Source organism: Neophocaena asiaeorientalis, unplaced genomic scaffold (assembly GCF_003031525.2).
Source record: "Neophocaena asiaeorientalis asiaeorientalis breed wild unplaced genomic scaffold, Neophocaena_asiaeorientalis_V1.1 scaffold81, whole genome shotgun sequence".
Taxonomy (NCBI): Eukaryota; Metazoa; Chordata; class Mammalia; order Artiodactyla; family Phocoenidae; genus Neophocaena; species Neophocaena asiaeorientalis.
The window spans coordinates 816,761-840,601 of NW_020171990.1; the positions used below are offsets into that span (position 1 = coordinate 816,761).

General features: G+C 33.0%; 1 protein-coding gene across 2 annotated transcripts in view; it reads left to right on the plus strand.

Annotated features, from left to right (window-relative positions):
• KLHL1 (kelch like family member 1) overlaps positions 1–21,458 on the plus strand; it is a 364,563-nt gene extending 343,105 nt beyond the window's left edge. For both annotated transcript variants that reach the window (XM_024748105.1, XM_024748114.1), the window contains 3 exons: positions 2,435–2,647; positions 11,385–11,556; positions 21,399–21,458. In XM_024748105.1, coding sequence (XP_024603873.1) covers positions 2,435–2,647; positions 11,385–11,556; positions 21,399–21,458 — 445 coding nt within the window. The remainder of the gene's footprint in view (positions 1–2,434; positions 2,648–11,384; positions 11,557–21,398) is intronic.
• The last annotated feature ends 2,383 nt before the right edge of the window (positions 21,459–23,841 follow it).

Consider the following 23,841-nt stretch of genomic DNA (forward strand, 5'->3'; position numbering starts at 1 on the left):
TGCCACTCTATTTATCACCGGCTATGACCTTTCATGTCCCTTGTCTTTACACATAATGCTTTCCCTGTATGTAATGCTTTCCCCTATTTCTTCATCTTACAAATTTCTACTCATCTTTCAACTCTAAGTTAAAATATCATGGCTCCTTTCTTGCCATGAAACTGTCAGCTGTCACTTCTTATGTTGTCAGTGCATTTACTTCTAGTATCAGATCCTTCTCTGCTCTTCATATTCTCAACATCAAATTTGTCATTGTAGTAAAACAAAACAGGGAATCAGTCTAAACTATGATTAAATAGATATTAAGAAGAGATCTGAGAAGATAACCTTGGATAATTGTCCGTGAATTTTTGTGTGTACATTGCAACATTTATTCTAGCTGCAAAATATTTTCAAGTATTGAAATGCATCTGTTGGTTTTAATAATTACTCCATAAAGCAGCCCCAAAGGACACTATTATCTATTCTATACAATTACAATTTTCTCATTTCTTTTGCAAAGATTTTTTTGAGGAAAAAATTGTAGCGTATTTATTATTTTCAACCAATTTTGCTCTAGTATTAATAATTTATATTACATTATCAAAATTACAATAATTTCATTGTTAATCTGTAGACTATATAATAGGAAGAACATTAAAAGGGACATTTACCAAATGAAATAAAACCCTGATAACCTAGCTTAGGCTTTAGTAAATAATTTATAAAATAACAGCTATGATGTATCAAACATTTATTTTACAAAAAAACTGTCAGATATTATATCATTTTTATAGAGGTGTTACATAAATTTCTTTTGTATAAACCCATGTGTTACTGAGTTTTATTAGGAGAGGGTTCACACAAAAGGCAGAGAGATTGAATAAATAGTGGTTTATAATATATATATATATAATTATATTAAAAAGTCAATGATGTTGTAACTTGTGAAATTTAAGTTACATTTTCTTTTCAAATATAAGGCTATGCTAATAGGCTCGACATTTGACTTCTATAATGTGAGCAATATGTTTAATTAATTATCATTATTTTAATACACATTTAGCTATATATTTGTATATGTAAGGATTCTTTAATAATTTCAAAAAAGTGTGATAAAGTATTGTATAGAATTATTTTAGTATCAGCAATGCTGGGTTCAGATAAAGCAGCAGTATAATTTGTCACTATAATGTGTATGAATAAACACAGTAGCTTGAAGTCAACCATTCCATTAAAACAATAGAAAATAAAAAGGGGACTACCTTTCTTATATGTAACCTATGTACCAGGGACTGTGCTAGGTACTCTTCATGAAGATACTTAACCAATAAATAAAATCTCTGCAAAAAGTTATTTTGCTAAGTTTTAATAACAATATCTCAATATTATAGCATACTTCTTTTGAGTTAGATCTTCAATTTAAATGAAACACAAATAAAGTTCAGATTTCATGAAGCATGAAAAAGTTTTTAGGATGATAAAAACTTCCGAGTGAAGGAATTGTTTAATGTTTTGTTCATGGATATATTCACAAAATTTGGGATGGTGTGTGACATATACTAGGCATTCAAAGTTATGTGTTGAATAAATGAGTAAATAAATAAATTCAACTCTGTACCTTTCTGTGATACAATCTTCATGGCTATTATTAAATAAGCAAGAATGTTTTTACTAGGAATAGATAATGTATTTCTGCTTTTGTATTCTATGAATGTATTTTAAGTACCATGTGTGCTGTAATATTTCTTTTCCTGGGTTCCTATCATACTTCTCAGTAATGAAATAGCAAAATAAGTGTATCAAGTACGTTTCAGCAATATTCAGTCAGGCTAATATCATTGTACTATTGTTTCCTATAAAGTTTTGTCTATCCAGATAACACATTAACTATAGTATAGGCGCTTATTAAGAAAGCTAGTGTTATGACAGTATGTGTTTAAATTATTCTATTTATTTAGTGTTCTAAACTGTGAATACAGAACACAAGAAATAGGCATGATTTACCTACTGGCAAAATCAATAGCAAAATCAATTGCTGAACAACAAGTAAGATAATCGATTTTCTTCTGATTATGCTCATTTTCAAGAAAAATTGAAGATAAATATATCTTATTTTAAAATAGGCATTCCTCGATATTTATTAAAACAATGTATTAGATGACTTAATTATTTACACAAAAATAGTTTTAATCTAACATTCTAGAAATAAAGAGGTTAGAAAATTATCATTTTAATTTCATCTAGTATATAGCTTATTAAAGTCATGGGATTCAGGTATACTTAATTAGTTATAATGTTCCTTTAACAAAAACTTCCATGTGAAGTAATATATTTTTAACACATTTGAGGATCATGCTGTGATTGAAAATTTATTTGTAAAGGACTTTTCCTTTCCTTCATTTGGTCATACAGACTGTAATACTAAATCATGTTTGCCTAATTGTGTTTTTAGGTTGTACTCAGTTGGAGGTCGTGATGGAAGTTCCTGTTTGAGTTCAATGGAATATTATGATCCTCACACAAATAAGTGGAACATGTGTGCTCCAATGTGTAAACGAAGAGGGGGTGTTGGAGTGGCCACATGTGATGGTTTTCTTTATGCAGTAGGAGGTCATGATGCTCCTGCTTCAAACCACTGTTCTCGGCTGCTAGATTACGTAGAAAGGTAAGACCCCAAGGCACGGTTATAGTGAAAGAAAGAATGCGAATTACATTGATACCTAATGCAAGCGATTGTAAAATCTGCATAATTTAGGAAAGTAAATTCAACTCCTAGAGCTGCTTTATTAGTCTCTCTCTTTCTCTCGCTAGTGCGCGTGCCCACGTGCATGCGCGCACACACACACACACACCACTTTATGCCTTACCTTATTTTTTCTTTCCTTATCCTCCCTCCCTCCTTCCTTCTTTCTTTTTTTCCGTTCTTTTCAACTAATATTTTTTAAAACCCTACCATTTATTTTCACATAATTCTAAAGTTATGTTTAAACTTCCCATTAGTATGTTTTAAAAGGTCAATTAAAATACAGTTTTAAATAATTTTTAAAATGAATGAATGTCTGATAATTCTTTTTTTAAAAAATTGGATATTTTATTTATCTGTTCTATTCATCCTGTCTTATTTGCTCTACTACTCTCTTCAAATTCGTAAAGGTGAATTATGAACTTTGTTTTATGCCATACCTTTCTTAATGTAAGACAGGCTTATTAGAACTATATTGCCTATTATCCTGGTGTATAGAAGAAGTATAGATCCTCTTTTAATTCCTTCCTAAAAATGGCAGGTGCACAGAGGCTGGAGCGATAATTTACCTTGGCTTCAGTCTTGGTCCAACTATCCACACACTTCCTGGCATGGTTATGGCTGAATTCTCTTTAGTGGTTGTGGATCTCTTAGCACTTTTATGTCATGTGAATTAAGGATTAGAGAGTTAGAGAAACTTATAGTGATATTTTCTATTACATAAGGAAACATGCTGATACATGAGGAAGTGAGATTAGGAAATATTGAGGATAATTTTTTTTATCACCTGGGATAGGATAAGTAATTCTACCTTAATGAATAACTTCAAAAGTTTTAGTGACTTAATACTATAATGCTCTTTTTTCTCATGCTGTGTGTCCATGTGATATTATTACTCTAGTACCCAAAAGGACATATAAGCTAAAATATGGACATTGCTGGTCTCCATGTCAGAAGGGAAAAGCCAGAAAATAGTACTACATTGTTTATGCATTCTTAAAGATTCAATCTTCAAGTAATATAATTCTCCTTTGTTGATACTTTGATGACAACTCAGTCACATGGACACAGAAAACTTCAGAGTGTGGAAAGACAGTATCTGACCTGGTACCTGGGAGAGGAACAGATGTCTGGAGGATCACACTGATGACCACAGCAATTTTCCTCTTAATATCAAGAAACCAAATCCTTTATATCCATGCTTGATAGTGGAAGAGTCATTGGAAGAAAGGGGCTCTCTCTCATTTATGATAATTTATTCTTAGGATACGTGAACATTTTTACTGAGAATAAGACCATTGACAAGAGATAGCTTTTAGTGAACAGGCTCTGTTCAAACTTAAGCCACTTCTAAGATAAAATACAGAAATGTTTAACGATATTGCTACTCTGTGAAATGGACTGTAGATTTATGGCTATATATACATAGAGGATGGCATTAAGCTCACCACAGTTGCAATTCAATGTTCTCTTGTCCATTGAAATTAGGAACTATGGGTGCTATATTGAGGACAGTGGTCAGAGTCCAAATTAATAAGTGTATACTTTTATAAACACAAACATGCAACCGTTTATTTAAAAAATACTGCTAATAGAATGGCAGGTTATTCACATTTTCCTTTGCTAAATTCTTGGGAAACAATGACAAAGAAAATGAATATGATGAGGCTGCTACTTTTATGGCAAATATATAAATGACACTAATAAAATGATATTTCATACACATTATTTTCTAAGTTTACTCTCTAATGCATTAAAATGTTGTTTGTGAACAGAGGCATAAAGAATTCAGTCTAGGAATACCCTTATGGTGCAAAATTGTATTTAATTAAGCATAACTATTTTAAGTTATAGGAGTGCAGTGGGGATGAACAACTTAGGTAATGCAGAAGCACAGCATCATCATGATTCTTATCTGAGCTCATACCATGTGTCAGATAACAGCATTTTTTACAATTTCTATAAGATATATTCTATATTGATGATTTTACATAATGGTACCCCTGTAGAATTACCTTGCATGTGTAATGTAAGGAATGTTTCTTAGTATATAATCATAGGCAAACAAATCATTAGGAATAGCAGGTAGTGTACAATGTTATGTTTTATAGACAGATAAATAGATAGGAAAATGTTATTATATGACAATGATTTCTTATAGAAGTATAAAGGTATTATAAAGTGGCAAAGTACAGTTATATAGCACCTATCAAAAATTGTAAAGTCAGCCTTTCTTAAATGCAAGAAACATTGGTACTTCATATCAGAACAGATAAGAAAGCTGAGACTGAGTAAGAACATGAAGTTTAGAATAGTTGCTGGAACAGTAAAAGCTAATTTTGTAGCCAAGCCTCACCCTAGTGAGAGCATCTTAGTGGACAAAAGCAGTGTGCAAAAATGCAGTAAGTTCTAGCAGAATTTAGACCCAGAAGGTGCAATTCATTAGAAAAAGCACATTCATCTATTCATTTACTCAATAAATACTGTTTTGTGTGTGCTTTCACCGTACTAAATAGAGCTTAAAATGTATTAGAAAAAAAGAGATAAAGAAATAAATAATTAGAACTTTGAGATCACAAAGCTGGAAATCATGCAATGGATCAGAAAATATGCTCAAAGCCATCAGTACCACTGCTGGCTAATAAGAGATCAGGATCACCTTTGCCCTTGAATCTACATCCCAGTAATGAGACCTGATAGGAAAGGGGTGTCAACATTAAAGGAAACTCCTAAACCTGCCTTTGTAATATCCACTCTTGCTTCCTCCAATCTCTTCCCCTTAGAGTAGCCTGAGGAAACTTTTCATAATACAGATTTAACCTGAAAGTGCAATGGAGTTTTCCTTTGTACGAATTATCAACATAATGAAAAAATTATTTGTTTTACATCAATTTTTCCACTAAACTAGATTCTATGTGCTGGCCAAGATTGTCTTATCTATGCCTATACTCCTCCACTTGGCTCAATTCCTGGCACTGAGTAAGCACTTAACAAGCATTTATTAAATCAGTCAGACACCAAGAAAAAGAGGTGTCAAATTTCTCACAAGGAAAACATATGAGGTATACTGTAAATAGGTAGGTAGGTAGATAAATAGATAGATAGATAGATAGATAGATAGATAGATAGATAGATAGTTAGATAGATAGATAGATAGATAGATAGATAGATAGATAGATAGATAGAGATTTTAAGAGGGATGATAGAGGGATGGATGAATGTTCAGATGGATTGAAGGAAAGATAGGTTTTAAAAGGGATAAATGGAGGGATGGATGGATGTTTGGATGGACTGATGGAAAGATATGTAGATAGATATTGATTTATTACTTCTCTATTTGCATGTGAACACCCATTTCCATCATCATTGGCTGAGGATTCATGATTTACATATATTTTAGGCAGATCTTCAGTAGACAGAAAATTTTTGATTGAGACTAAAATATTAAGCAATTAATCATATATTTGTTGAAAATTATATCATCATATCTTATCAACCAAACACTATTAGCAATAATCACAATTTTGATATATAACTTATAATAAATATACAACTTTTGTTCAAAGTCTACCAAAATATACTCCAGTCATAACAGAAAAAGTCATCTAAAATAACAGTATTTAACTTATTACTGTCAAGATATGACTCTATTTTTATCATCTTTAGATCTTTGTTAAAAATGAAATAATTTAAGATATGCTGTCTGACATACAGGGATAACTACATTATCTACTTTAATAATTCTTTTCAGATTACCATAAACATTAATATATAGAGCAAGTATGGAATTTTGGATTCTTTCATTTCTCTTAATTTCTCATTTCATCCTTTTGGTTTAGACATAATCCAAGAATTTCTGAACACTGAAGACAGATGATAAAGGAGAGACTTACTTTTTATTTAAATTATGGATGTTATCCTAGGCCTTAAGTAGCACATTAATATATTAATTCACATTTTTTGATACGTGAGATCCTAAATTTTCTACAAAAATGTAATTGCTTGAATTGTTTAAAGTTAAAATGTTAGGTAGGCACTATTTTACTTTATAATAAATATTTCTTTTTATTCTTCTTAAGATCTTACTGTTTGAACCAGCCAAATGAGTGCAGCATGAAAATATTTTTTTTGCCTTTGTTTTTCTATTATTGTGCATGCATAATCTTTGCTACTTCTTTGATAACAAATTATGTTCAAATTTCTGGTAGAAATATATACAACAGGTGGAGATCCTATGACAGTCTACGTATATAAAGCCCTTGTTTTATAAGTAGATGCAAAAATTATTAACCTATACCATAGCCATACTAATTTATATTTGTGATTAATATTTGCCTCAGTAGCTTATGAGGCAAGTGTTATCTTTGAAGTGGTCAGCTGGACACAGGGAGTGACAGAGTAATCTGTTGTCCTGGGATATTCTGCCTGGAATGCTGACATCATGGCAATTTATCTGCAAATTTTGGAGGAAGGAGAACAATTCTGTGGAAGGTAGATGTACATGAAAAGATGAAACATGTGATGTCGTATATAGATGGAAGGTTATCAATGCTGATATCAAACTCTGAAATTCATTTTCACATTGAGAAAGGTATTTAAAAATACATAATTTGGGCTCACAGCACTAGTAAATTTTTCTATTATATGAGTAGAGAAAATAATTACATAAAGAATCTATTTCTCCTTAGTTTGGAACTGTTAAAGATATATATTTTAAAAGTGAGTTTTTACTAGCATTAAGATCTTCTGTGTATGCTCCATGTTCTGTTGATTGACAATAGCTTAAATAATTTTTAAAACTTTAATGAGAAAGCTACACCTGAGAGGAGTCGGAGTTGCTTAGCGGGTCCTTGCTTTCTCCGGTTCTGTCACCAGCTCATCTCTCCTCCCCTCAGCCTTGAAGAGTAGATGTAATGGAATATGACCTAATCAAAATAGAGTTTTTCATACACCTTCATAGAAAAGTTGAAATCAAATTAACTTTTAAAAATATGTTTGTATAAAAATAAGCAAAAACTGTTGAAAGGGGGAGCAGACATCTAGTTATATTGTCCATTAAACATAAGATAAATTTTTATCTTCTAATTGTGGAAATAACAATACTTGGAAAAGTAATGGTACCTCAAAAATTTCAAGGGAGAGTTTCAATGAGAAACTAACTTTTGTTCTGTGGTTGTCATGTGCCTTTGGCAAGTTTTCATTTTACAGCCAATTTTAGCCACTATATACGGATGCATATCTTTCCTGAGGGCTGGAAACTTTAATAGAGTCCCTGATGCAGAGCTCACATTCTGACCATGAAGGCCAAGGTGAGATGTAGGAAAGGCAGACAGCCTAAATGCAAAAAGACAGCAGCCACCCCACACCTGCTTTTTCTTTTCTTTCTTTCTTTTTATAAACAGGCAACCCGAGGCAAAAAAGAATGTTTAGAACAAATTTTTTTCAAAAACACGAACAGATAATGATAAAGTTCGCTGTTAGTAATTGTTTGGAAAGAGCTTATACATCTGTGGATCTTTCCCTAAGCTAAAAAATGCTGTTTATTTCATTTGGGAGGTAACAATTATGTGTATCCCCAGGCTGAGAGGTAAATCCATGGAGTTCTAAATACAGAAAAATCAATTTAAATTCATTAATGTGAGAACAAGGATAACTATTACTGGGTAATTTTGAATTAGTGTGATTACTGCATAAATATCTGAGAGACAGAGAGAGAGAGAGAAAAAAAAAGTGTGAGTATGTGTGTAGGAGGGGGTAGTTTGGACTCAGTTTTTCTTTTGGTTTGGTTTGATTTTCTAGCAATATATATGTTTAAATATCATCATCATTGCCAGATATAAATTAAAATATTGCTATTAAACACATGAAATATGTCACCTACCACTGAAAACAGATATATTTAATTCAAAGATTTGGATCTTCTAGGAGAATGCACTAAATTTTTTAACTTTTCTTCAGGAATTTTGTAAAATGTGAAAAGAATGATATCTATTTCGAAGTGTAGGATATTATTTTAAATGTGTACCTAGATATAGGACATACTATGTTTTCTTAATTTTCCCTGACGTATGAGTATATGAGAATATCTTCATTATATGAGCTTCACTTAAAATTTCAGAAGCCTTCAGAAATGCATTTATTATTCTTTAGTGCTGTTACTGTTAGCTTTTTACTCAGTTCTTCTGTCTTTTTGCAAAGTGATAAAATCTGCTATGTAGACAATAGTTGAAAAAAATCCTATACAGCTGAATAATAATTACATGGGGACTAAAATAGGACTTCAGGAAAAGCTATTTAAGTGAAGTGATTGTGACAAAAGGCAGACTAGCTTCTATTGGAAAATGAATAAAATATAAAGAACGTTCATGTTTCACTGAAATTAGGAGTATTATACATTCTTCCTTTTAAAGTTATTTTTGTGACAAAAATTTCCTGACAGAAAAGTAAACAACTCCCCATATTCATTACCCAGATTCAACAACCATCACCAAATTGCTTCATCCATTCACCTTTACAGTATTTTTTTTCCTGAAGTGTTTTAAAGTAATTCTTTACTTTAGCTCAAAACCTTTATGAATTCATCCCTGAAACAAACAATGGAAAATGATCAGAACTTTACATTTTTAGCATAATCACAACGTCATTATCACAACTAATAAAAATTTAAATAATCTCTTATTTTAGTCTGATACCCAGAATTAAAATTTCCAAAATGCCTTAAACATCTTTTAATAGTTGGTCTATAAATTGGGATCCAAGTAAGTTTCATTCACTTTATTTTGTTACATTTTAAAGTCACATTTAATTTAGAACAGCTACTTCTTCTTAGTAATTCATTTTATTACTGGGCTTTTTTTACCTGAAAAATTCAGTCAGGTATCTTATAAAATGTTCCACTTTGTGGATTGTACAATATGATTCCTTGTGGTGTCTTCTCTCATCTTTCCTTCTTTTTGTCCTCTGTTTTTATGTTTATATATTTCAAAATATTCATTGTAGAAGTTTAAATATCTTAAAGATTTGATAGCATAGATTGCATATTTGCATTTGTGTCTATGTGTGCCTGTGTCTATTTGTGATGTTTTACACTTATTAACTATAGCATATAAAATTACTTTTTTATTTGCCTGACAGCCTGTGCTTTAAGGTGGTCCTGACTTTCAGGCATTCAACCAATCTCTTATCTCACATATATCATCTTGACTGTCACAATTCCTCCAGACATGGTGTGTAAATGCATGTAATGTCCTGGGAGAAATATTCTCTCCAAAATATAAATTCCATATCCTTGTGGTCCTTCCAGTCATTTTTTTTGTAACAACCTTCTTTATTTTCAATAAACTGTATGTGAGTTTTTTGGCTTGTTTGTGTTTGTTTCTTTTTTTCGTTAAAATGTCATAACAAGATTGGAGTAGAAAAACAAACTAAGAATAAATTTGCTGTCATCTAGTCTTCTTTTTTATTTCCTCTACTGGGCTCTTACTAGATGTTTTTGTATTTGAACCTGCAGTTACAGGTTAAAGACAAAGAGGTGGCTTAATCATTCCTTCTTAGCTGAAGTAAAGTACACTCACCAAGGAATTCTTTGGTGTCTTACCACCCAACACATAAAATATCTGTATGTAATGTATGGTAATCAGACTCTCTGGAAATTTAATTATTTTTGGTTAAAATTCAATAATAATACTTGGACCCTCTGCTTCAATCTATTGATTTACCAATCTCTCCCTTCCAGCAAATCCTGAGTAATAGTCACTAAAAGATAGCTCTGTTCATGTTGTACCTATTTCCTCAAGTTTCAGTGGTTCCCTGTTGAGTAAGCACAAAATACTTTCTTACTCTGGGAATCAAGCAATTCATGAGCTGATTAAAAACCACCTTTTTTTTTTGCGGTACACGGGCCTCTCACCGCTGTGACCTCTCCCGTTGCAGAGCACAGCCTCCGGACGCGCAGGGTCAGCAGCCATGGCTCATGGGCCCAGCCGCTCCACGGCATGTGGGATCTTCCCAGACCGGGGCACAAACCCATGTCCCCTGCATCGGCAGGCGGAATCTCAACCACTCCGCCACCAGGGAAGCCCAAAAACCACCTTTTTAAGCACTGCTTCTTCTCATACCCTTGAACCTGGCCACACTGCACACCTACTTTCCACAAAGCTGGCCATGCAGTTTTATTAACACTTGTGTTCCTTTGTAAAAATATCTCTTTCTTTCTAGCAAATTTAAGATAGATTTTCAGATCTCATTTAAAGGAGACTTCAAATGTGAAGTATTTCATAATTGTCCCAGATTTTTAACCATTACTTCTGTTTCATGACCATAACACTTTCTTGTACCTGTTTTAAAGAACCTCATTCTGCTGTGGAACAGTAGTTATTTACATATCTGACTTCCTTGTGGAAAGAAATCATGATATTCATTTTTGTAAGATGACTCAGCATCCATCCAATTAAGAGTCTAGGTATGTTTTTAAAATACCTTAAACTATACAAAGCCAGACAATGTGGATATTGGTTCCTGAAAACCTGCTCAAATATTGAGTTTTTAGAAAAAAAAAGTTGTTTTTTTTTCCCCATAGCTTGTTTTGAAAGGGCATCATTAATATAGTAAAAGTTCGATGTGACTAGAATATGTTATGTCCTTTATCCTTACATTTTAGATATGATCCTAAAACAGATACATGGACCATGGTGGCTCCTTTGAGTATGCCCAGAGATGCTGTTGGTGTCTGTCTCCTTGGTGACAGACTATATGCTGTTGGTGGCTATGATGGGCAGACTTACCTCAACACTATGGAATCCTATGATCCACAAACTAATGAATGGACCCAGGTAAGATTGTTGCCAGCATAAGTTACTTCGCATATAAGAACTTATTTCACTTACTTCCTTTGGAGGAGAGGGGTACATACAGCAATGTATCTAGTCAAATTACTCTGAACTCAAAATGATTGATTTTGTCCATTTTCATTTTGTAAAAAGTTTATTAAATCATATGTTTTTGTGTACTTCTCTCTTGTGTATTCTATACTTCAATAAAATTTATATTAGAAAGTTACATTCATGCTTCAGTGAGATTTCCACTTTATTATGTCATAACAAGAGACAGGAACTGAATTTTAATTAGCTGAAGCAAAAAATGAAAGTGGAATATATTGGTTCACAAAAACTCATCTTTAAAATATTTGGTTTTAGAGATAACAAAAATAAGAGAATGGAAACCTGCAGAAATCAACTTTCTGCCTCCCGTTTTTGCTTGACTATCTTTGTTAGGTTGATTGTTACTCACTGCAGAGAGAATTTTCCATGGGGTGGTGCTGCTGGAAACTCCAAGTGGGAATCCTCACAGCCATAATCAGAAAATAAAAGAATTCTTTGTTCAAAAGAAACCCAAAAACAAACAGCAAAGAGCTCTGAATGATCTGTCGTATAAAGCACTCATTCCTGGACAAACACTTGGGCCAAGAAGATGGAGTGAAATAATTGGCTGATCTTAGGTTAGCCTTTGAACATACGCTGTAGTTAGAGATTTAGTATCATGCTCAGAGAAGCTCCCAATCTGGTCGAAGATCTGGACTATTTGTGTTGGTGTGTGTGTGAGTGGTGGGGAAAGATGAGAGGAGGACAACTTAATTATGGTGGAAAATAACTTATGCTGTACAGTTACTATAGCCTTGCTTGTAATGAAGAGAATGGGTATATTTTCAGACTTTTGTTCTTATATTCAATTTCTCCTTTCTTTCTTTCTTTTCCAAATCTTTTAATATTTCTTATTTCACTCCTTTATCAGAAACTTAAAAATGAGAAACAATTTAAACAAACAGACCAATTTTCCATCAATGGATGCAGTTAAATTCCAAAGTCTTACTTAGTTGAAGCAGGATAATAACCTCATCTCCTCTTATTCCTTAATGTATAGAAGGCTTTATTTTTGGTCATAGAAATTGACTAAAATTTGATTGGAGTAAATTTCTTTGAAAAAAATGTTTACTTTTAAAGACACATAACTTCCTTGATTGTGCCAGTTTTGATGATATGTGTTCAACTACAATATTAAATAGGCTGACTTTGAAGTACAAAACTAGACTCCACGTGATCAGACTAAGGTATCTGCCTTATGAACCTTACTCTTCCCCAAGGGAAAATCCTTTGATTCCAATGAAGAGGCATTTGGCTAAGAAGGAAGAAAAAAGGTGGAATGGAGGAACAAACAGGAAGAATTTGGAGAACTAGGTCCTGTGATATTCTATGTTTTACTTTAATTGTGAGAAAGAAGCATTCCTTATCCAGCGAGCAGCAAATATAAAATAAGCTGTAATTATTGCACTGAGATTTTAGAAGATATATTTTAATTCCTTACCTTCCTAGGTCCCTAGTGTTTACAAAAGGAGCACTGCTATGACTGTTGACTTGCTAAGGAAATGTACCAGTTCAGTGGTATATATTTTAAATGTGCTACTTTTACAAATGAACATTAAATAAATGAAGTTTATGGGCATATAAATGATAAAATATCTTTATTACATATTTATCGAAATGAGCCATTATGCTTATAATTCCTCTAAAATTGAAAGTAAAATAATGAATGTAGTAGTAATGGGTAAAAGCGTCCTAAAGGCCATTTTCCCTCATCTGTATTTTATTACACACTTTTGGATCATAAAGTATCTTACAAAGAGCAAAGTGGTATTTAAAATGTTTTATAACGTTCACCCACCAGAGGGCAGACAGCAGAAGCAAGAAGAAATACAATCCTGCAGCCTGTGGAACAAAAATCCACATTCACAGAAACATAGAAAAGATGAAAAGGCAGAGGGGTATGTACCAGATGAAGGAACAAGATAAAATGTCAGATAAACAACTAAATGAAGTGGAAATAGGCAACCTTCCAGAAAAAGAATTCAGAATAATGATAGTGAAGATGATCCAGGACCTCGGAAAAACAATGGATGCAAAGATGGAGAAGAGGCAAGAAATGTTTAACAAAGACCTAGAAGAATTAAAGAACAAAAAAACAGAGATGAACAATATAATAACTGAAATGAAAACTACACAAAAAGGAATCAATAGCAGAATAACTGAGGCAGAAGAACAGATAAGTGACCTGGAAGACAGAATGGTGGAATTCACTGCTGTGGAACAGAATGAAGAAAAAAGAATGAAAAGAAATGAAGACAAACTAAGAGACCTCTGGGACAACATTAAACACAACAACATTTGCATTATAGGGGTCCCAGAAGGAGAAGAGAGAGAGAAAAGACTGAGAAAATATTTGAAGAGACTACAGTTGAAAACTTCCCTAACATGGGAAAGGAAATAGCCACCCAATTCCAGGAAGGGCAGCGAGTCCCAGGCAGGATAAACCCAAGGAGAAACAGGCCGAGACACATAGTAATCAAATTGGCAAAAATTAAAGACAAAGAAAAATTATTGAAAGCAGCAAGGGAAAAATGACAAATAACATACAAGAGAACTCCCATAAGGTTAACAGCTGATTTCTCAGCAGAAACTCTACAAGCCAGAAGGGAGTGACATGACACATTAAAAGTGATGAAAGGGAAGAAACTACAACCAAGATTACTCTACCCAGCAAAGACCTCATTCAGATTTGATGGAGAAATCAAAAGCTTAACAGACAAGCAAAAGCTAAGAGAATTCAGCACTACCAAACCAGCTCTACAGCAAATACTAAAGGAACTTCTCTAAGTGCAAAACACAAGAGAAGGAAAGGACCTAGAGAAACAAACCCAAAACAATTAAGAAAATGGTTATAGGAACATACATATCAATAATTACCTTAAACGTGAATGGATAAAATGCTCCAATCAAAAGACACAGGCTTGCTGAATGGATACAAAAACAAGACCCATATAGATGCTGTCTATAAGAGACCCACTTCAGACCTAATGACACATACAGACTGAAAGTGAGGGGACGGAAAAATATATTCCATGCAAATAGACATCAAAAGAAAGCTGGAGTAGGAATACTCATAGCAGATAAAATAGACTTTAAAATAAAGAATGTTACAAGAGACAAGGAAGGACACTACATAATGATCAAGGGATCGATCCAAGAAGAAGATACAACAATTATAAATATATATGCACCCAACATAGAAGCACCTCAATACATAAGGCAACTGATAACAGCAATAAAAGAGGAAATCGACAGTAACACAATCATAGTGGGGGACTTTAACACCTCACTTACACCAATGGACAGATCACCCAAAATAAAAATAAATAAGAAACAGAAGCTTTAAATGACACAATAGACCACATAGATTTAACTGATACTTATAGGACATTCCATCCAAAAAGAGCAGATTACACTTTCTTCTCAAGTGTGCATGGAAGATTCTCCAGGATAGATCACACCTTGGGTCACAAATCAAGCCTCAGTAAATTTAAGAAAATTGAAATCATATCAAGCTTCTTTTCTGACCACAATGCTATGAGATTAGAAATGAATTACAGGGGAAAAAAAATGTAAAAAACACAAACACATGGAAGCTAAACAATACCTTACTAAATAACCAAGAGATCACTGAAGAAATCAAAGAGGAAATAAAGAAACACCTAGAGACAAATGACAATGAAAACACAATGATCCATAACCTATGGGATGCAGCAAAAGCAGTTCTAAGAGGGAAGTTTATAGCTATACAAGCCTACCTCAAGAAACAAGAAAAATCTCAAATAAACAATTTAACCTTACACCTAAAGAAACTAGAGAAAGAAGAACAAACAAAACCCAAAGTTAGCAGAAGGAAATAAATCATAAAGATCAGAGCAGCAATAAATGAGATAGAAATTAACAAAACAATAGCAAACATCAATAAAACTAAAAGCTGATTCTTTGAGGAGATAAACAAAATTGATAAACTTTTAGCCAGACTCATCAAGAAAAAGAGGGATAGGACTCAAATCAATAAAATTAGAAATGAAAAAGGAGAAGTTACAATGGACACTGCAGAAATGCAAAGCATCCTAAGAGACTACTACAGGCAACTCTATGCCAGAAAAATGGATAACCTAGGAGAAATGGACAAGTTCTTAGAAAGGTATAACATTCCAAGACTGAACCAGGAAGAAATAGAAAATATGAACATACTAATAACAAGTAATGAAATTGAAGCTGTGATTAAAAATCTTCCAACAAACAAAAGTCCAGGACCAGATGGTTTCACAGGTGAATTGTATCAAACATTTAGAGAAGAGCTAACACCCATCCTCAAATTCTTCCAAAAAATTTCAGGGGAAGGAACACTCCCAAACTCATTCTATCAGACCACCATCACCCTGATAACAAAACCAGACAAAGATACTAAAAAAAAAGAAAATTACAGACCAGTATCACTGATGAATATAGATGCAAAAATCCTCAACCAAATACTAGCAAACAGACTCCAACAGCACATTAAAGGATCATATACCATGATCAAGTGTGATTTATCCCAGGGATCCAAGGATTCTTCATTATATGCAAATCAATTAATGTGATACGCCATATTAACAAATTGAAGAATAAAAACCATATGATCATCTCAATAGATGCAGAAAAAGCTTTTGACAAAATTCAACACCCATTTATGACAAAAACTCTCCAGAAAGCTGACATAGAGGGAATCTACCTCAACATAATAAAGGCCATATATGACAAACCCACAGCAAACATCATTCTCAATGGTGAAAAAGTGAAAGCATTTCCTCTAAGATCAGGAACAAGACAAGGATGTCCACTCTCACCATTATTATTCAACATAGTTTTGGAAGTCCTAACCATGGCAATCAGAGAAGAAAAAGAAATAAAAGGAATACAAATTGGAAAAGAAGAAGTAAAACTGTCACTGTTTTCAGATGACAATACATATATACAATGCGATATTACTCAACCATAAAAAGGAACGAAATTGGGTCATTTGTTGAGATCTGGATGGATCTATGACTGTCATACAGAGTGAAGTAAGTCAGAAAGAGGAAAACAAATATCGTATGTTAACGCATGTATATTGAACCTACAAAAATGGAACAGATGAACCAGTTTGCAGGGCAGAAGTTGAGACACAGATGTAGAGAACAAAAGTATGGACACCAAGGGGAGAAAGCTGCGGGGTGGTGGGAATGGTGGTGTGATGAACTGGGCAATTGGAATTGACATGTATACACTGATGTGTATAAAACTGATGACTAATAGTAACCTGCTGTATAATGGACATTCCTTAAAATACTAAAAATAGAATTACCATATGATCCAGCAATCCCACTACTGGGTATATACCCAGAGAACACCATAATTCAAAAAGACACATGCACCCCAATGTTCATTGCAGCACTATTTGCAATAGCCAAGTCATGGAAGCAAACTAAATGCCCATCAACAGATGAATGGATAAAGAAGTTGTGGTACATATATACAATGCGATATTACTCAACCATAAAAAGGAACGAAATTGGGTCATTTGTTGAGATCTGGATGGATCTATGACTGTCATACAGAGTGAAGTAAGTCAGAAAGAGGAAAACAAATATCGTATGTTAACGCATGTATATTGAACCTACAAAAATGGAACAGATGAACCAGTTTGCAGGGCAGAAGTTGAGACACAGATGTAGAGAACAAAAGTATGGACACCAAGGGGAGAAAGCTGCGGGGTGGTGGGAATGGTGGTGTGATGAACTGGGCAATTGGAATTGACATGTATACACTGATGTATATAAAATTGATGACTAATAGTAACCTGCTGTATTTAAAAATAAAAAAAAAAATTAAAAATATATAAAATGTTTTATAACAACTTTATTTTAGTACAATAAACATTAATTTTAAAGCTCTTAATTACTTTAAGATTTTACATCTATATCTTATCATTATTTATATTTTTAAGACTCTCAAGGGACCATCAGCACACCCACATAAAATCCCTTTGAAATTCCAGGCCACTAGAGAAAGTTCTGCTATTTGCTGGATAATGCCTGTCACCTTCCCTTCACATACCCCATAAATGGACAATATCATCTGGTTATTTCATTTACTACTGGCGCCATAAAATGGCCAAGCATTAGAATGAATAAGCAAATATATTAAAATATATAATAATATATGTTTGGAAAATTTCCCAAGCTAGCTAGAATTGGAAATAATGTAAATAGATTAGAGAATATTTGCCAGATTCATGTCTTAATAGTTACACAGAGAACAAACCCATGTATGCTTGCAGGTGTGTGTTTGTTTGTGTTTTAAATAAATTTGACTTTGTCATTTAACATTGTTATTTTGTGTTTTTGCATTTGATTTGAAAAAAGAATATGTGTGCTTCAAGACATAGAAAGAAAAATTTACTTCCATTTCCCCTAGCCTGGCTAAAATCACCCTTTCATGTCTTCCTTGGTACAATGTTGTAGTGCTGTCTTGCTGCATCTACCTGCAGCTGTAAAGAAACAGCAATAGTGTGTCATTTACTGTCATATCTCCAAAAACTGACATAGTTGCTGGCATGGGGTAAGAGATATGTGAATGTTTCTTAAATAAATTTATTGTGAATTATTTTTGCAATTCAGTTTACTCTGTTGTGTGTGGGTTTAGTTTATTTGCATATAATAGATATATAAGATGCTTAGAATGGGTTTCAGGGAAGCCTGGTGAGATATTTAAATTTTCAGTTGCTGTTTAATAATTGGCTTCTTGCCAACCTTTTTAGGTTATCATACTAAGGCTGAAAGGTATAACCCTGGAGAGAGAACAGGACAGATTGTTTAAAATATGTATTAAATAAGATAAAACTGGACCAAGGGGGAAAAGGGGAAGAGGTCTCAAATATTTAAAAAATATTTTTGTAGAATATATCAAATGCTTAAAATAGAATGATAAATGCTGGGGTAAGGGGAATACTTAACACTATGATAGAACTTAAGTGTGTTGGGTAGAGAAATCTTTCAGAAAATGATATGTAGAGTGAAGCATAGAAAATGAGTAATAGTTAAACAGATAAAAATATAGGGAGTGGTTTGGTTTAAGGAAGAGAATTTTTAAAGAGCCGCAGGAAGGAGAACACATAGCATGTTTCATTCGGCAATAAATAAAGCGGTGAGCAGTAAGTTTGGAGAGATAAATTGAGTCTATATAATATAGGACCAGAAACCATGTTATAGAATCTTGACTTTACCATAAACCTAAAGGAGAGCTAATGAAGGATTTTAGACAGGGAAAGTAAGTCATCAGAATTGTGCTTTAAAATGATTGCACTTGATGAGAAGTGAAAAACGATTAGGAGAAAGCAAGATCAGAGTCGGAAATTTATTAGGACATATTTTACTAATCCACTGTAGGGGTGGAAAATTTTTCCTTCTTGTTTCTTCAGCTAATGAAATAATTAAATTGACATAAAACAAATTAACGGGAGAAAAACAAATTTAATTTTGTATATATGGAAACCCCATAAATACATGAGACTCAAAGAAGTGACCAAAGCAGGAAGCTTTGATACTTTTTAGACAAAGAAACAATAAATTCGTGAAGAACTGAGTAGACAAAGTGGTTTGGGATTGAGGTAGGAAATTGGTGAAGAAGTTACAAGGTTTGTTTACACAGCCTTCTTGGCCATAAATTCCCTATGTCTGGTGATAAATATGCCTCTACCCTCCTGGTAGATGAGGGTACCATTTCACATGGGAGATTTATCTCCTACTTTAAGGGACCAAAGGAGGGTCAGAGTGTCCCTCCTGTGTCCGGCATCTCTCAAGTACCTTTAGTTCAAAATAATCAATATGCCAAAGTGGCATACCCTAGTCTGGCGTATTCTGTTCCCCTTCACACTCAAGGTGAAACTGTAACCTGAACTAGGTTGAATACAGTACGAATGGGTATAATTAAGTTGGTTGGAGAGATACTTATAGGACTTGATGGTTATTTACCTGCAAGGTTGAGGGAGGTTAAATTAAGGGTCATGGATGTGCTCTAGGTTCCTGTCTTGAGCAACTGGGTAGAAAGTGGTGGCATTCACTGGTAAAAGAAATACAGGAGGAATAGTAAACTCAGGGGAAAAAAGCAGACATTCATTTTTACATACACATATAAGCATGTATAGAAATATAGATGCAAATGTAGATACAGACATAAAATGAAAGTATGTACATTGTACTTCACCTAGAAACTATGCATAGTAGTTTTCAGTACTGAATGAGCATCAAAGAGTATTTGGGAAACTTCAAAAATACATCTACCCAATACTCATCCCATTCCTATTGAATGGTGGGCCTTGAGTACTTATACTTTGTAAAAGTCCCTTAGATGACTCTGATGTGAAACAATGCTTCAAAATCATTGGAAACTAAAAGAGAGACAATGGAAACTGTGTGCATTTTGGAGTCAGAAATATTTCAGATTGTAGACATTGATGTTACCAGGTTTACATATTGTCTCTTGACACTCCATTCACATGCCTGTCATACAGAGATGACAACATATGATGGGATTATAAAGGTGACAGTGATATATAAAAATTATTCTTAACACATAATATGCTATCAATATATCACATGACCCTTTTCACTACTCATTTTGAGAAAATATCTATGAAAAAGACGAGATGTTATATTAGCTTTTTAAAAGATAAGGTATTAAATGAAAGGAATAAAAAAAAGTCATATGGGAAGGTTTTTTGGTTTTGTCTCTGTTTTTATTTTTAACCTGCAAGGGGGATGGCAGGTAACAATAAGCACAGTTAAAAGAACTAACAGATAATTAGATAATGATGGTAATTTTCATATTTAGAGAGTGAGACCATGTCCTTTCTCAATCAATAAGATAATGTATGTGATCTGAGGTTATTTTGCTCATAGCTATTTTATTTGTTACATTTTATTCCTTTCTCTTTGAAATAATATCCTGTAATTTCTCATCTACCTAATATTTTTATGTGCATAAATTATTCTTAGAAAACTGTAATAAAAATCATTGATATGAAAAAGTTCAAATTACTAAAATCTTAGTTTACCTCTATGGAATAAATTTTCATTACAAACTTTGTAAAAATTATTGTTTTAATATATTTCTAATTAATTTCATATTCAGGATTATTTTAAAAATCTCAGTTCTTATTTCAATGACAAGCATAATGTACACTTTTAAAAAAATAGAACCTGTAGCAATTGTAATTATGGCCTATTAATAACAAAATATTGAAGCTATATCACTGTATGTCTCTGTTTAGAATGAATGAATAACACATTTAATTCAGTATAATATCTTGGGAAATAACTTCACAATGACTTCAATAGTGAAATAGCTATTTCATCTAAAATATACTCCAAGCTGTCACTATGAAATATCATCACAAATGTGTCCATGCAAACTCTAGAATAAATCTTTGCTGGAAACTTTTCTTAAACAGCTTCATTTCACTAAAAATCATTAAATAATTTATTAGTTTCATTGAAAATTCTGTAAATGATTGCAGGTTTAAAAATTTTCAATATACATATTATTCTTTTATGTAAATGTCATTTTCATTGTTTCCATTTATATTGTATTACTTGTGGATAAATTGGGAAAAGATAAGCACATTTATTAATGATTTTCATGCATATGAATGAGTGGTTTAAATACATTATAATATGTACATTTTAAGACAGTAAAATTTGTCTTAAATTGTGTTTCATCTTTTTCAACAGATGGCTTCCTTGAATATTGGGAGAGCAGGTGCCTGTGTAGTAGTCATCAAGCAACCTTGACTTATTTTTATTTGGATATATTTTAATTGCTGGAGTGGTTATTTTTATATCAGAGGGCAAGAATGAGAACTTCCTGAGAGGAAAATTCTTCAAGAACAAAGATTTTGGTAGATTTACCTACTGATGTCAAAAGAAATAGAAGATCAAACAGAATTATGGGAAACAAGAAAACAAACTGCCCTGGGAACACTATCTGGTCATGTATTAGTTCAGGAATGGTTATTGGTAATTTGTTTTGTATTGTAGCATACAGTAACTAGAGTTACCAAAGGATTGTTTTTCTTGAGCAATTAAAAGGAGAAACCGAGATTTGTGACATGGATAATTTCATGACCACAGTTCATTCAATTGTTTTATAATCTGTGGAGATACCAAGAGGTTGCCAAGAGTAGAAGACATGATATTTCATCTGACAGAATTTGATCAATTTACTATTTTCCTACTCAGATGTGATCATACCAGGAGGTGGAATGATGTTTATTAAAACAAACATGCTTCTTCCTAATTTTCCTAAACTATGAACTAGAGAAACAGATTCATGCTTGTCTCTTGCATTCAGAAAACAAATCAGAGCTGCATATATAATCTGAGACGATGGTTGGATTTTATTGCAACTGTATTAGCAATTTGAAGCTGGAAAACACAAAGGATCTTTTTCATTAAGCTTACCACATTGCTTTGCTTTTTGAACACACTGAGCCAAAGAATTAGTACAATTATAGGCTTTTGCCTTATGATGAGTTCAGTGTAAGCATGGAAGTTAGTTATTCTGAATGTTATATATATATATATCCATTGCATGTTGAAGTCCTTTAGAATTTTGTTCATAAAGAATCTTAGAAATTTGAGAGAGAAATCTATGATCCATTCATTTGGAGTGTTAATCATCATTGTGAGAAGGAAGGCAGACTTCAGATTCTCATTCCCCACTTTTCAAACTTGTTACATTGATATGCACATTATTTTATGCCAATGTTTGTAATTGTTTAAAGCATATAGTAGAAACATTACACAATGTCCTTAATAGTCCATGTAAATTTTAAATATAATTAATAAATAATAGAAAATTTACTTTTATCAGTGTATTTTTTTCAATAAATTTTAATTCAGAACTGAGTAAAAAATTGACAAGAAATAGTTGTTTTATTGCTCGACTTTTCAAAAATCAAGAAGTATATATTTTCATCAAAACACAAGTTTATTTCTTCCTAAATACTATGCTGACAGCAAACGCAATCTTTTTTTTTTTTTTTTTTTTCGGTACGTGGGTCTCTCACTGTTGTGGCCTCTCCCGTTGCGGAGCACAGGCTCCGGATGCGCAGACTCAGCGGTCATGGCTCACGGGCCCAGCCGCTCCACGGAATGTGGGATCTTTCCGGACCGGGGCACGAACCCGTGTCCACTGCATCGGCAGACGGACTCTCAACCATTGCGCCCCCAGGGAAGCCCGCAAATGCGATCTTTAATTATTCTTTTCTTTTGTAGTCACTCACTTGAGACAGCTAACAATAGTGCTTAGAAAATGCCCATCCCATAATGAAAGTGCTGATAATCATGCAGGGGCTAGAAAAGTCAAGAAAATCCCTCTTTTTGAGTCAATGTAAAACATGAAATTGAGTTTTATTACTGAGTAGTGGAAAAATATTTGAAATTAATAGCCATGGAAAATATTGATAGTTTATATCAAGGAAATATTAGGAAATCTAAAATTTCCCAACATGTATACGTGATCAAATTTATTAGTCACATTTCAGAAAAATGATATAAGATATTAAGGAAGTATCAGTGATTTTTTAATCATAGTTAAAAGATGAATAGCATGAAATTTATCATTTTAGCCATTTCTAATTGTACAGTTTAGAATTGTTAAGTATATTCAACTTCTTTGCCCACATATTTACTTCAATGCATAGAACATATGGATAATATTAGCTAACTGAGGTGGACAATTTATTTCTGAAATGTTAAATAGAGGGAAAGATAAAATGGTGTATATCTATTTTTTAATCAGTAAAGCTTTGTGATGGTCATACTTAAAACTTGGTTAATAAATTTATCAATATTTTTACAAACTTTTTCTTTCCTTAGAAGGAATTTTCCCCAAATTTGCTGCATTCAACCAACTATTTTCTATATGTTTATCATATTAGCCTGCTGCCTCTTATATTTCATACCATGAGTGCACACACCCAATTTACCATACAAGGACATTGAAAAGCAGTTTGGGCAATAAACTCTAAGCTTATATGAGATAGGAAGAAGGAATATTACCGTGCCATTTACTGAAAAGTATACTGTCCACCAAGTTCACATGAGTTCCAGGACTTACCATTTACCCTGTCATGACTCCAATCCAGGATTCTTGAAACTTTATCAACTGCTA